Source organism: Gopherus evgoodei, chromosome 7 (genome assembly GCF_007399415.2).
Source record: "Gopherus evgoodei ecotype Sinaloan lineage chromosome 7, rGopEvg1_v1.p, whole genome shotgun sequence".
Classification (NCBI taxonomy): domain Eukaryota; kingdom Metazoa; phylum Chordata; order Testudines; family Testudinidae; genus Gopherus; species Gopherus evgoodei.
The window spans coordinates 61,122,979-61,138,669 of NC_044328.1; the positions used below are offsets into that span (position 1 = coordinate 61,122,979).

Below are 15,691 nucleotides of genomic sequence, written 5' to 3' on the forward strand. Positions count from 1 at the left end.
ACAGGGTTTTTTTTAAAAGAGAAGGTGTCAGGATAAAAATCATATTAAAATTCTCATAGGTGCTACTATTAACATTAGAGTGGGGTTCTCAAACTGGGGATTGGGGCCCCTCAGTGGGTTACGACGTTATTACCTGGGGGCATCATGAGCTGTCAGCCCCCACCCCAGACCCCACTTTACCTCCAGCGTTTATAATAGTGTTAAATATATTAAAAAGTGTTTTTAATTTATAAGGGGGGGTCACACTCAGAGGCTTGCTATGTGAAAGGGGTCACCAGTACAAAATTCTCAGAACGACTGCATTAGAGTATTAAGTAAAGAACTCTAAAAACCAAATGCACTTTCTACCATTTATGGCATTATTATTATTATTTTTAACTTTTTGCACTTCACTTAGATTTGAAAATGAATCTACACTGGTAAATTCACTTTCCATTCAGAGTCCTGTCACTTTCTGGTTTTCAAGCAAGAATGTGATGTTAACCAATTGTTCGGGTTTCCATCACTTCAGACAGCCCTTTAAATAGGTATCAAAGTAACAACCATTTCTATCAGTAACACCCTGTAAACCATGTCCCCTCCCACCAAACTTCACCCTCTGTTTCTCTCTCTTTTTTAAAAACAGACACAAAACTTAAGCTGGACCTGAAACTGTAGTTGTCTTTTAAATGGAAAATCCTGATTCTCAAAGGGCCTGATCCAAAGCTTAATAAAATTAGCTGAAAGACTCCCCAATGACTTTAATGAGTTTTGGATGAGGCCCTACATAAAGTGCACCTCACAGCATCACCATGCAGTTATCAGGCTGACAATCAAATTGGTAAAAACAAGGGATATGGACACAGCTGAATGATTTTAATCCAATGCCATCATAAAGGAGTTGGTTTCACCAAAGACAAGTGACAGAGGGAACCTTTCTACCACACTTGATGGGCACAAATAGAGTTGTACATTCAGCACCAATTATTAGCTTTGTACAGTCTTCATGTAAAGAGCATGATACTGTTATAAAGGTCAGTAAACTAAACAGTAAGTTACTAATTTATTAACTGTAAATAGTAAATATTCAGCAAAGTTTCTCCAGAAGCATTTTAAAACCCTAGCATAGGCAGGGCAAGCTGTATTCAACCTGAGGTGAACCCTAGCAAGCCACTCAAGTATCACCTCAAACAGCTAGCACATGTAAAATTAAAACTGCCCTATCAACACTTGGGTTTTAAAATGTGTGAGCTAACACCTTGTATTAAAAAAAAAAATCACCTTATATCCTAGCGTAGACAGTACAACATAATAATATTTTAAACACAATTCTAATACATATTCACACATGCACACAAACACATACATGTAAACTGTATGCTACTAATATCATCGTTATTTATTATTAACATTGCAGTAATACCTAGAGACCCCAGTCAAGAATCACTGCGCTTGGCATCGCACACAGAAATAATTAAAAGCTGGTATTTGCCCTAAAGACCTGGCAATCTAAGTGTACATGAAGAATGTACACTTAAAGGAAGACATAAGAAAGAATCTTCCAATTGTTCTTTGAAGAAATGAGGTCCTATTCCCCATGTGCATCATTAAGACAGATCTCCAAATTATATTGTCCAGAATGTAAACACCACTCTTTTACATTCTTTATTTAAAAGACAATATCTAGCAATTATAAATCATAAGATGCGGTGAACGGTGTCTCAAGACTTCAGTGCTAGAATCTGCATACTTATCATTTGGCTTTTGCTTCTGCACTTCCAGCTGCAACATGCATTCAAGACCTTCTTCCATCTCCTAAGACAACATGCTGACCCCAGATATTAATAGTGGTCTCATTTACAGAGCAGCATGTTGAGCAAAGGCAAGATTGCACAGAACATTTTGGGAAATCATTTCCTAACAATCACATCACAACCTTTTCTGTACAAAGTTTTCGAGCACGAGTGGCCACTTTTACCACAGTTTTAAGCAAACGAACTCGAGGCACCGCAATGCTTTCCCTAAGTCTTACTACTCGATCAAGGATTAATCATACAGAACTCAACAGATTTTGGACTACGAACTTTTCTTTAATCTATTTCCTTCTGACGGTGCAGTCCACCACCTCCCCACACAACAATAACCCCCTCCCCCCCTTGCAGAATCAGGAGTAGCATAGGTTGCCTTACTGGACATATTCCTTTAGTCCTGTTCAGTCCCTTATTATACATATTTTACAGTTTCATCACAAAAAGATGGACATTCTTTCAAAGTCTGCAGATGCCTCCTCTGTTTCAAGCCCAAGCTAGGTGTGGAAAGGACCCAAACTCTCAGAACAGAAGTGTACGTTTGTTTTCACAAAAAAATGGCCTCTGTTCCACTGCTTCTACTTTTAAAATTACTGGCCTTGGAAAGTGATTAAAGCAGTTATCTTCACTGTTAGTCAAAACTGCCAGAGATAGTGATGGAGGCAGACTTTCCAGTTGGTTCAGAAATGATTCTTCAATACTCTGGAACTGGATGACATCTGACCTTAAACCATGCACAGGGCAGGGCCCTAAACGTGCACAAAAAATTTAGCTGCAAATTATCTCCAACAAGCCAAAATTATCTCCCTACACCTCTGTTACTGGCTATATTTCAAATGGAAAAAACCCACCATCATGCTACCTACCTTAAAACAATTTTAAACACTATCGAAAGTGCTATTTTGGAGCCACGGCTTAGACATAAAATAATAATGATAATTAAGAAATAAAATGCCTAAAACCTAACTGAATTACTGGTTAATTTGAATGTCAGTTTAATTTTATCACAACCTCCAGAACCAAATCATTTATATTAAAAAAATAGCCATATCCCTTTATTTCAATCAATTTTGATTGCTCTAAGCAGGCATTATTATAAATCAATCACTGGCTATAAGAAAGCTGCCATTTAATTAATATGGAAGGCCAAAATTCAAAATGAGATAGAAGATAAAAAGAACCAAAGGAAGACTCATGGTAACATATGAAACTACAGCAGCCAGCTGTGTGGTTTCAGACATTGTTATTGACAGTGTAATCATAGATATGTGCTGTACAATCTATAATATGCACTCTGGCACTTGTACGGAGTCAAACTCAAAACAAGCAGCAGTAACATGTAGCTCCCACACAGTTTGAAGAAAGCTATGCCCATTTAAAGCTGGGATTAATAAGGTCCATGTAGAACAAGGTCAACCACTTAATTCAATAAATGCGGTAAGTATAGACTTGATCAAAATAAGAGGAAGATACTGTAATAATAATAATTTGTACTTACACAGCACCATTCCCCCAGGATCTTTAAGTACTCTACAAATATTAATTAAAACTCAACTACCTTGTGTGATAAGTATGTGTTGTTATACATATTAGCACAGATTGGGAAACTATGGTGTATGTCACTTGCCCACAGCCACATAGTTTGAAATTTACCCTATGCTGAGGGCCAACCCCAGGATTACGTGTTAAATCCCACTTAAACTCTCACAGGAGGGCTAATTTGGGATTTAAGTGATGGCCAGGTCTCATGTTGGCGCTCTGCTCAGGGATGGATTTTCATTAATCAACAATAGTGTTCGGAACAAAATTCATGAGTTTATTATCCAGTCTTGCACTAACTACCGCACCACACTGTGTTTACTGAAATATCAAATGAGTTATTTAAGAGCCAAGAGAGATCTCAGTGCTCCATAAAACACAAAATGACAATTCCTGCCACAAGGAGCTTACAATCTAACCACATTTCATGTTGAACCAAAAGCATGTCTTTTTTCAAATTGAAGTCTTTATTTTATTGAACTGTTTGGCTTGCATGCAACTGACTTCACACCCAGTTACTTTACTATTAGTGAAAAATATTGAATAAATAATTAGAGCACATAATTGCCTCTAACCTTTAAAAGACAACATTTTGTATTTATGAAAAACCCAAGCAGAGAGAGATTTTCAGGTTCTGTGTGCTCAGAACAACACAACCCAAAGCCAGTGCTAAAACCATCCAAATATATACCTTTTAACACAAGAAACTTTCAGCCTTGCTTTCTGCTTCCCTTTGCCCTATGTTTGACCTGAAATATTACTGTCAGAGCCCTCCTGGCCTAGTTGTTTCAATTTTTCACCAACCCAGCTTAAGCTTTCAAAAAACAGTTGGACTATACATGAGGAATGGGACAAACCTGGAAGCTTGTCCCTGAGTTCCTTTGAAATTCATGTGCATGTATAACACGGGTCAGCAACCTTTCAGAAGTGGTGTGCTGAGTCTTCATTTATTCACTCTGATTTAAGGTTTTATGTGCCGGTAATACATTTTAACATTTTTAGAAGGTCTCTATAAGTCTATAAACTATTGTTGTATATAAAGTAAATGAGTTTTTAAATATGTTTAAGAAGCTTCATTTAAAATTAAATTAAAATGCAGATCTTATCACTTTAGTGCAGTGGTTCTTAACCTAGGGTAGACGCACCCCCTGGGGCAGGGCCGGTGCAAGGATATTTTCCACCTTGCGTCCCCCCGACCCCCTTGAACATTGAAGGCAAATCCTAACAAGCCTTTATAGACCCCAGGAGCCAGCCTGCCCAGGGGCTGCTCCCCAGACCAGGTTCCCTCCTCCCCGCCCCCTGAACTCCCCTGGAGGGTGCGCAGCCCCACCGCGAGCCCTCCTCACCCCACACCGGTGGCCCTTGTCCTGAGTCCACTCACTGGCTTTGCCAGGCTTGGGCTGCTGCAGCAGCTCGGCAGGGAGGAGCCGCCTTTTCGAGGCACAGGAGAGCCAGAGAATCCCGCTTGTGGCAGCAGCATGCCCCAGGCATGGAGGAGCCGGCATGGTGCAGGGGGGCAGCACCCCTGCAAAGGCGGAGGTGCCGCTAGCAGGGCGTAGCTGCGCCCCCCGCCCCTCCTGCCCAGGCTGTGGCCCGGCACCCCCTTGGGGGCTCCTGCAGGCTGCTGTGGATGTATACGGGCGCCAGCCCCCATGCACTCCCCTCCACCTAGGGTTACTATATTTTCAACAATCAAAAAAGAGGGGAGAGCACTGCCCCAGCCCCGCCGCCATCCACTCCCTCCCACTTCCCACTCCGACTGCCCGTCAGAACCCCCAACCCCACCCGCTCCTTGTCCCCTGACTGCCCCGTCCTGGGATCCCTTCCCCTATCTGCCCCCCAGAACCCCACCCCCTACCTGAGCCTCCCTGCTCCTTGTCCTCTGACTGCCCCCTCCTGAAACCCCCGCAACCCTAACTGCACTGCTAGGACCCTACCCCCTACCTGTCCCCAACTGCCTCAACCCTTATCCACACCCCTGCACCCAGACAGACACCCGGGACTCCCATGTCCCATCCAATCACTCCCCACTCCCTGACAGGACCCCCAGAACTCCTGACCCATCCAACCCTCCCCCTGCTCCCTGACTGCCCCCCGGAACTCCCCTTACCATGCCCATGCTGGTCAGATGCTGGCTCCACGTGAAGGCAAAACTCCACGTGGAGTGCTGAGGCAGCGGGAGTAGGGGAGCTGCAAGAGGGGCAGTGGCAGCAGCGGCTCCCGCTTCCAAGAGCCGCAGAACCCGAGTGCGGTGAAGGGTGAGCTGGGGGGGTGTGCCTGCCTGGGCTGCGGTCCAGTGGGCCCCGCACCTAGGCAGCTCCTGCAGTGGATGCATGTGGGCAGAGGTCCCCATGCACCCCCTGGCTCCCTCCTCAGTGTGTTCGAGCTCTGCGGCTCCCAGGAGTGTGAGCCGCCGCCACTCCTCCCGCAGCAGGATCAGGGCCCCGCGCTCCAGCGGCTCATACTTCCGGGAGCCGCAGAACCCGAGCATGGTGAGGGGGGAGCCAAGAGGCGTGCCTGCTACTGGTCTGGGGTCTTGGCTGCCGGCCCCGCTCAGCCTCCTGCCGGCCACCTTTGGCATGCATACCGCAGGTTGCCGACCCCTGATGTATAATAATTGATAATTCAGATGAAAATTATCTTGAATGTTATGATTCAACATCTTAACAAATAAAAACACAAGATGGGGTAATAGTTGGTGTATGCTACAGACCACCAAATGACACTACAGAATAGGATGACTGCTTCCTTATTCATCTATAAGGTGTAGGGCAAAAAAAAAAAGCTGTATGATCATGGGGGATTTCAGTTTGACATAAGCTGAAGGGCTCATGCTGCCAGTGGTAAAACATCCTTGGAATTCCTAAACATTATAGATGACAATCTCCTAACTCAAAAGTGTTGCAGCCAACATGGATGGATTCTTTATTAGAGCTTGTCTGAAAGAGGAACAGATCACAGAACTAATAAATAATGGTAGCTTAGGTACAGGAGATCATGACTTGATCACATTTATAATGTGCAAGCAGAATAAATTCCAGACCATTATATATTACTGGTCTGGAATTTATTCTGCTTGCACATTATAAATGTGATCAAGTCATGATCTCTTGTATATACTTGGTCCCAAAGCTGAAAACAATTGAGCCAAATCAGCTGGAAGGAAGAATTTAATCAGAAAAATGTGAATAATAATTGGAAATCATTTAAGAAAGCTTTATTATATCCCAAAAAACCCATGATCCTGGAAGAAGGCTGTACTAGTTAAAAAACCAACCTGGTTTGGAGGGGAAGCGAAGGCAACTTTAAGCAATAAAATATATAACAAGAATAGGGAAGTTGACAGCACTGAATATAAATCAGAAGTTAGGAATTCTAGAAAATTTGTAAGGGAAGCCAAGGGACACAAGGAGAAATCTATGACCAGGATAGTTAAGGAATGAGAAGGAGTTTTTTAAACATTTGAGGAACAAAAAGAACCAAGACAATGGTATTGGTCCATTAGTAGATATAAGTGTTAGAATTATCAATAATAATGCAGAAAAGGCTAAGTGTTCAATAAATATTTCTGTTATGTATTGGAGGGAAAACATATGATATAGTCTCATCATATAGTGATAACACTCTTTTTATTCCACTAGTATCTCTGGAGGTTGTTAAACAGAAGCTATTAAAGTTAGACTTTTTGAAATCAGCAGATTAATGTGACTTGCGTTCAAGAGTTTTAAAAGAGCTGGTTGAAGAGCTCACTAGATCATTAAGGTTAATTTTCAGTAAGTCTTGGAGCACTGGGAAAGTTCCAGAAGACTGGAAGAAAGCTAATGCCTCCTCAACCCAGTTTGACTTTGTATCCTTGAGGGGGGATTTCATGATTGCTGTTAGTCCTCCATTTTTTTGAAGGGAAAAAAACAAAAAACCAAAAACCCAAAAACAAACAACAACCCAGTAAATCCCCACTCTACATTTAATTTATGTTTTATAGGTTCAATGCAGAACAATCATGGAAATGTACAGTTTCAGTAAGGACTGCAAGGCAGATGCAAACAAGCTATATCTGTCCTACTATCTGACATATAATTTACAGTGGCTAGATTAGGGTCCAATTTAGAGCTGAAATGAATGCACATTCTGAAGTGTTGATACAAATACTCAACAGGCCTCAGAGGCTGCTGCGTGCCATTATGTTAAATTTCACCACTACAAGAAGATATGCCACAGCAGTGACGTTTCCAGCGGGACATCACAGCATTGAACAATTCTGATTTAGGATTTACCTCATAGTGCCAGCCAAAGTAAAGCTTTTTTCCCCCCCAAAATAGTATTCCAGGAGAAAGAGAGAGAAGTGTGGTGTTCAACTGGATATGCCCACTTGTGAACATAACTGGAGGGTATGCGTTAGTACAGGCGGTGACCTATTATGAGTACATGGAATACCCAAAGACTATACTATTGATTTCATAAACATTATATGAATCCGTATGGGCTAGGGATTTTATTCTAACCCTGTGGAGGAGTTACAGGAGTTTCCTAGAGGAACAAAAATCACCGGGGGGTAATACAAATTCCTAGGCCAGTAACCTCAACCCTTGGGGGAAACTGCATGTACTAGTGTAACCTGGTTTAAAAGACCTGATACACAAAGAAAGGAGAACCGTGTTAAGTGACCAGCCTGACATAGAGAGGGAGGTCACTCTCACTCAATATAAGAAGTGACATACTGAGACCAACAAGGACAGACTTTGAACCCTGCCAGGCTCTCCAGGTGGGAGAGGGATGTCTGCCTTGTAAGCTAAGGCCTGCATGTAAACTGTTTATGGTTTTTAAGATAAGTTTTCTCTGTAATGTTTATGTTCTGAATAAATCATAGTTGCTTTAAAAAGCACTGGAAAACCCTGGTCATTGCTCCTGAGAGAACAGGACAGGAGATGGTGAACTCAAATCAGACTTGCTAAGGTAATCACTGTGAATGGAATTGTAGACCAACTCCCTGGTGTACAGGGAGTGTGTTGCAGCACTCTGCCTGGAAAAGGTGACAGCTAGAGGCCTAAGATTTAACTGGGATGCCCTCAGAGAGTCAAGGGGTCAGAGGTGCAATGAACTCAGGAACTGTGACATAAGTCCATCAGGTATTTCAAGACCTAACAATCTTAGAATCTAAATCTAGGCTTTGACACGACATATTATTTACACTATGATACATGATGGGCTGGTTCACTGGATGACAGCCATACAGGATTATTGCTGATTGCTTTTTTTATCTCTCTTAGCTACTCATATGGTCTCCATTACTGTACTATTTGAGAGCCTCACAATATTTATTGTATTTACCCTCAACACCCCTAGGAGGTAGGGCAGTGCTATTATCTTCATTTTACAGGTGGGGAACTGAGGCACAGAAAACTAAGTGACTTTTCCAAGGTCACATAACAAGTCTGTAGTGGAACAAGGAAATGAACTCAAGTGTCCAAGTCACATACTAATGCCCTAGACACTGGATCATTCTGTCTTTCCCTAGCTCTACTGACTAGCTCCTGCGGGTCCCAATAAGAGTGTGTTACTATGCAGACTTCCCATCTGATTTCATCTTGGATGATGAAAAGAGGACAGGAGTTTATTTAAAGTCCAAACAGCAAGAGCCCAACTATTATTTTTAGAATCAAAGGGGTTTTCTAGTAAGAAATTTGTTTTCATCAAGCTAATGTAATTAAGTATTTGATCCAAATCATTTCATAAGCTAAGTTAGAAAAGAAGCAGCCTAGTCACATATCACTAAGATCAGTTATATTAGAATAAGGGGTATTACTTTTAGTAAATGATGTGTAGCTTCTGTATTTTTTCCATTAATGAAATAGAAATATACCAAAACAAAAACAAAAGGAAAACCCCAAACTCAAACATGAAAATACAGAGCCAAACACATTGGCATAAAGTGGAGGCATAAAGTGGCAATTTGAATTAGTGTACAGTGTTATCGTGGTTTAATAATAAAAGTTTCATATCCTGCATGCTTTAGTCTCTCCTCAGACAATCCTTGGGGCTCACTTTTCCACTCAAATGTGATCATTCTTTTATGAATTTCTCCTGACTGATGACATTAGAGTGCAGTGAAGGTTCTCATTTCCCTGATTAACCCCATAATATTAACACCTTGATACAACATCCAATCTACTCTAATCTATACAGATATTTCTAATGAAACCATCATCTTGGAACCTAAAAGGAAAAAACCTTCAAAAAAACATTTGCAGCCCAGAGAAAAAGCAGTGTTCTTTAAATATTCCATGGGAAAAAATCTGAGAAGTGATGCACAGCAGTGTTATTTTAATTAACGTCAGTACAGTTTGCCTCCTTAGGGTGGGGCTTAAGGCTTGATGTCTCAGGGTGCCAATTACATGCTTCTTTGCTAAACCTGAACTCAGGTTGGGAAATGGAAAAGTCACATCACCATGTACTGGGTAGTTAGCAATGCGGAAAATTTAGCTTATTTAGTATTGCTGATGTCTCTAGTTCCAATCGGTGAATGAACCACTTTAGCTATCCTTCGTTATAGGATCATAAAAGTGTAGGACTGGAAAGGACCTCAGTAGGTGATCTAGTCCAGCCCCCCGCACTCAAGGCAGGACTATGTAAAAACTAGACCATTCCTGACAGGTTTTTGTCTAACCTGTTCTTAAAAACCCCCAACGATGGAGATTCTGCAATCTGCTATGCAATTTTTTCCTGTGCTTAACTACCCTGATAACAATTTAAACCCACTGATTCTTGTCCTATCCTCAGAGGTTAAGGAGAACAATTTTTTACCTCCTCCTTGTGACAACCTTTTATGTACTTGAAAACTGTTATGTCCTCCCTCAATCTTCACTTCTCCAGACTAAACAAATCCAAGTTTTTCAATCTTCCCTCATAGGTCATGTTTTCTAGACCTTTAATCATTGTCGTTGCTCTTCTCTGGACTTTCTCCAATTTGTCCACATCTTTCCTGAAATGTGGTACCCAGAACTGGACACAATACTCCAGCTGAGGCCTTATCAGTGTGGAGTAGAGCTGAATTACTCCTCATGACTTGCTTACAACAACTCCTGCTGATAAATCACAGTATCACGTTTGCTTTTTTTTGCAACAGAGTTAAACTGCTGACTCATATTTAGCTTATGATTCACTATGACTCCCAGATCCCTTTCCAGAGTACTCCCTCCTAGGCAGCCATTACCCATTTTGTATATGTGCAGTTGATGTTCCTTCTTAAGTGTAGCACTTTGCATTTGGGCTGATAATCCTATTTACTTCAGAACATTTCTCCAATTTGTCTTGATCATTTTGAATTTTAATCCTATCCTCGAAAGCACTTGCAACCCCTTCCAGTTTGGTATCATCCACAAACAGTTATACACCCACCTTACAGTAGCTCCATCTGGGTTGTATTTCCCTAGTTTGTTTATGAGAAGGTCATGCAAGACAGTATCAAAAGCCTTACTAAAGTCAAGATGTACCACATCTACCACTTCCTCCCATCCACAAGCTTGTTAACCTGTCAGAGAAAGCTGTTGGGTTGGTTTGACATGATTTGTTCTTGAGAAAACCATGTTGACTGTTACTTATCTTGATTGCTTGCTTATTTGCTCCATTATCTTTCCAGGGACTGAAGTTAAACTGACAGGTCTGTAATTCCACGGGTTGTCCTTATTCCCCTTTATATAAATTGGCATTATATTTTCCCTTTTCCAGTCCTCTGGAATCTCTCCACCCTTCCAAGAATTTTCAAATAAAAATGCTAATGGCTCAGATATTTCCTGAGTCAGCTCCTTGAATATTCTAGGATTTCATCAGGGCCTACCAACTCCAAGGCAGCTAACTTGTCTAAATAATTTTTCATTTGTTCTTTCCCTACTTTAGCCTCAGATCCTACTTCATTTTCCCTAGTGTCCACTATGTTAGATGTCTGATCTCTACTAACCTTTTTGGTTAAAACTGAAACAAGAAAGGCATTTACCACTTCCGCAATTTCCATATTTTATATTATTGTCTTTCCCCGCTCACTGAATAATGGGCCTACCTTGTCCTTGGTCTTCCTTTTGCTCCTAACATATTTGTAGAATGTTTTCTTGTTACTCTTTATGTTTCTAGCTAGTTTAATCTCATTTGGTGCCTTGTCCTTTCTAATTTTATCCCTACATGCTTTTGTTCCTTGTAATCTGACCTAGTTTCCAGTTTTTGTAGGAGTCTTCTTTGAGTTTCAGATAATTGAAGATCTCCTGGTTAAGCCAGGGTGATCTCTTGCCATACTTCCTATTTTTCCTATGCAGTGGGATAGTTTGCTTTTGTGTCCTTAATAACGTCTCTTTGAAAAACTGCCAACTCTCTCAAACTGTTTTTCCGCTTAGACTTGCTTCCCATGGGATCTTTCCTACCAACTTCCTGAATTTGGTCAAGCCTGCCTTCTTGAAATCCATTATGTTTATTCTTCTATCTTCCCTCCTACCAGCTGTTAGAATCAGAACTCTACCATCTCATGATCACTTTCACCCAAGCTGCCTTCCACTTGCAAAGTCTCAACTAGTTCCTCCCGATTTGTCATGGTAATAAGCATTTCAGTTAAAAGATTTCTCACTGAATTTGTATATGCACATACTCTCATAATAGCAGGCTTGCGTGACTCACCTATGAGAGAGTGTGGGTTTCATGGAGCTCATAGAGTTCATGGGGGGTTGCATGGGTAGCTTCCCGGGAGGATCGTTTTGCCGGCTTTTCTGGTGACGAAGCAGCAAGAGCCGTCCCAACTCCTCACACCACGACGAAAGCAGCGCTGTGCAAACAGAACAAAATGAAGGTGTACAAATTAATGAAGAGTGCAGCTGTGTTGAAGTGCAGGATATTTTAACCACATTAGTCACTAACTGAATGGACATACACCAGTTCTGAAAACTTTCCCCATGAGCCACTACCATCATATGAAGAATATGTTGCTATACTAAAAGGGGGAAAACTATGAGAAGGGGAGAAACAGAGATGAGATCATTGGTAGATAAGGAGAGGAGAGCAAGAGAAATCAAGATTTCTTTCTACAGTCTCCCACATTCCCCCTCTAATGTTAATAGGCAGCAGATGATAGTTTTAGTTCTGCAAGTTATTCTAGTTTGGATTTAGTTTATTATAAATAATCTCCACAATCTGCACAATCAGCATTTCTTAATATAACCAGTCTTATATATGATTTATTGTGATGACTTTTTTTCGCCTTCTCACATAACTAAAATAGTATCATTCCGTACGACTAACAATACTACAATTTTTTTCTATGAAATTTTATTGCAGAAGACAGATTGCAAAAGAAAAATCAAGTGTTGGATTTAATTTGCAACATTATATTACCTATCCCAACTGTGAATGAGCTTACAAAACAGAATGGCCAAGATATTCAGATGTGGGTACTTAGACACCTGGATCCATATTTGGGGCCTAATTCAGCAAAACACCTAAACATATGCCAAACTTTAAGTATGTGAATATTCCTTTGGTCAATGGGACTACTCATATATTCACAGATCAGCACATGCTTACATGCTTTGATAAATTGGGGCCTTAGGCACCTAAATAAGAGGCCTGATTTTTAGAGGCACTAAAATTCTGGCCTATGTTACAAAAAGCACACAAATTCTGATAAACAGAGCCTCTACAAATGACAGTGAGCACAATCTAGGCTCCATTGATTGCAGTGAAGCAGGATTTTATCTAGTACATCTTCATAGAAAAATGATTAAACCAAGGAGCTGCCCTTTTAAATTCCGATATGATAACTAACTGTTGTGAAATGTAATTCAAGATCTTTTGCGCTAAGTGGTGGGTGAAGAATTCCAATAAGATACAGCTCAGACCAACTGCAAAATTTTGTGGTTGATACAAACAACTTTGTCAAACAGAAGGGTCTATTTTGTTCTTCCTTAAAAGAGGGTTTTGCAGCTCTTCATGCCGATAAAAAATGGTCTTGAACGTCAATTAAAAGGTTTTAAATGTAGATGCTTCCCTACAAACAACAATTTGTTGTGTACCCAAACAACAATTTGTTCTAGTGGGCAAAAACCAGAAAGCCAGTCTAAAATATACATGTGGTATAAATAGTCAAAAGTAGATGAGATTTAAAACATGATGTCAGGTTTACCAATGTAAGTGACACAGGTGAGGAGATGTCCAATACATGGATGTTTATTTTCACTTGTATGCTTTTTGTAATGATGTGATACCATAATTACCCATCATTTAAAAGGACCTCACCTTCTTCTTCCATTATACACTCAAAAGTGGTGTCATTGATGATTATCAGAACCAGTTTCAAAGGATGTAATTGGAAAGTTACACTGTGAAAAGTGTAAGATTCTCAGATTTTGACAGGAACACAGAAAAATGTGTCTCTCTATAAAAATACAAGAAATTAAAAAAAAAATCTGCTGGCCAAACCAGAGAAATATTTAATAAAACCAATTCTATTACAGAAAAGTAAACGCACATCGGGGTGTTGAGGATGGAGTAATTTCTTTGTATTTGCCACATGCAAGGTCAATAATGGTGCTTTGCAAGGTACTTTAGAATCCTTCTATGACAAGAAGGGGATACTGATTCTTTATATAACTAAATATGGTTACTCTGAAATTGTTAGCATCACATCTAGCCTATAGAAAGCATTCCCACTGAGCTCTGTGCCTAAATGTTCTAGCAACGAGTGTCATTTTAAGCTGCTTCTCTATAGCCAAGGAATCTGTCAACAAGCATTTGATCAAATTATACTCACCTTTTATCCCTGGCATGTCATTACTTATGTGCCAGTGACAAAGGGTCTTTCCCTCCCATTCCCTTTTCAAGCCGCCTGCAGATAAAAATCACTGCCTAACATAGTCTCCTCATGCACACTATGGCTACTTGAGTTCTGAGAAAAATGAACAAAGTGTTCTGCCGAACTGTAAATGCAGCCATGTCAGAATAATAGCGGATGCTGAGCACTTCCACAGCTGAGTGTAATTACTATGGTGTCGAATGGAAACCGTCCATCTTAAACGTGGCTTTGATGTGAGGAGGGAGCTGTTCCTAGTGCACACATATAAGTGCTTGACAAATAAAGATAAAAAGCATCCGCCTAATGGATTTGAGGACATGAATCTGCAAACAAAGCCAGTACCTGCTTTGAAAAAACAGAGTTAACTCCTGGCCAAGTAATTTGCAATGGAAATGAGATAACATCGCATTGAGTAGAGAGGGAAGGTAAGATATTAATGAGTTATTATCATTACTAATATCAAATGCTCACATTTGTAAAGGTGAAATGTAAACGTCAGAGAATGGCCAGGCTTTTGAGATAAGGGAGACAGTTACATGCTACAAATTATCCAGAGGTGACTTACATTTTTGGAAAGTAAGAATTTGAAGGTATAAAATATAACAAATGTACTCATCCCCATCTCACTGCTCATTACTGAGGCCATGGCTACACTGGTGCTTTACAGCGCTGCAAGTTTCGCGCTCAGGGGTGTGAAAAAAACACACCCCAGGGGGCTGCAAGGTACAGCGCTGTAAAGCCTCAGTGTAAATAGTGCCGCAGCGCTGGGAGCACGGCTCCCAGCCCTGCAAGCTACACCCGTAGAGGATGTGGAGTATGTGCAGCGCTGGGAGACCTCTCTCCCAGCGCTGGCGCTGTGACCACACTCGCTCTTCAAAGCGCTGCATACCCAGAGAGGTTTAACCTTTCCTCTTCTGGGACATTTCCCAGTCATGTACAATGTATAATAATAATTTGTGTTTGTGCATTGAATGAAAAGAGACTGGTTCAGAACTGTCTCAAAAAATGTCAAATCCACCATTATCTCCATCAAAGCGGAGGGTGGGAGAGAGAAAACCCCTCTGGGTATGCCTACACTGCAATGGAAGCCTTGGGTAATTGGAACTTGAGGTAGCCGATACTGGGTTTGTTAAGCTAGGACTTGGGCATCTACATTTGTAACCCTAGATTAGGAACTGCAGAACCCTTGGGTTCCCAGCCTGAGGCTACAGGATCTACATTGCATTATGCAGGCCTGACTCCAACCACCCGTACCCCTGACTGCCTAGCACTCTCCCAAAGTGTGGTCACTCTAGCCTTGTGTTTGTGATGCAGTGTGACAAAAAATTGGCCTGTGGGGTTCTTTTGGTGGACTCCCACATGATGAGTCCAGTGGGGTTGTGGCAACACTGCAAAGCAGTTGCTCTTAAACTCTGGGTTCCAGCTTGACTCTGGTTTGGACCCTCCAACACCATGGGGTCTTTGGCCCTGGGGTCAAAGCCTGGGGTTAGTGCAATGTTTGTGTAGACTGAAGAGGGGTTAGGCTTGAGCCCAAGTTCAA

The 15,691-nt window shown here is 41.2% G+C and overlaps 1 protein-coding gene across 18 annotated transcripts in view; it reads right to left on the reverse strand.

The window, feature by feature from the left end:
* Nucleotides 1-15,691, reverse strand: part of ZMIZ1 (zinc finger MIZ-type containing 1) — a 508,413-nt gene that overhangs the window by 54,048 nt on the left and 438,674 nt on the right. For all 18 annotated transcript variants that reach the window (XM_030569259.1, XM_030569249.1, XM_030569248.1 and 15 more), the window contains one exon: nt 11,985-12,129. In XM_030569259.1, coding sequence (XP_030425119.1) covers nt 11,985-12,129 — 145 coding nt within the window. The remainder of the gene's footprint in view (nt 1-11,984; nt 12,130-15,691) is intronic.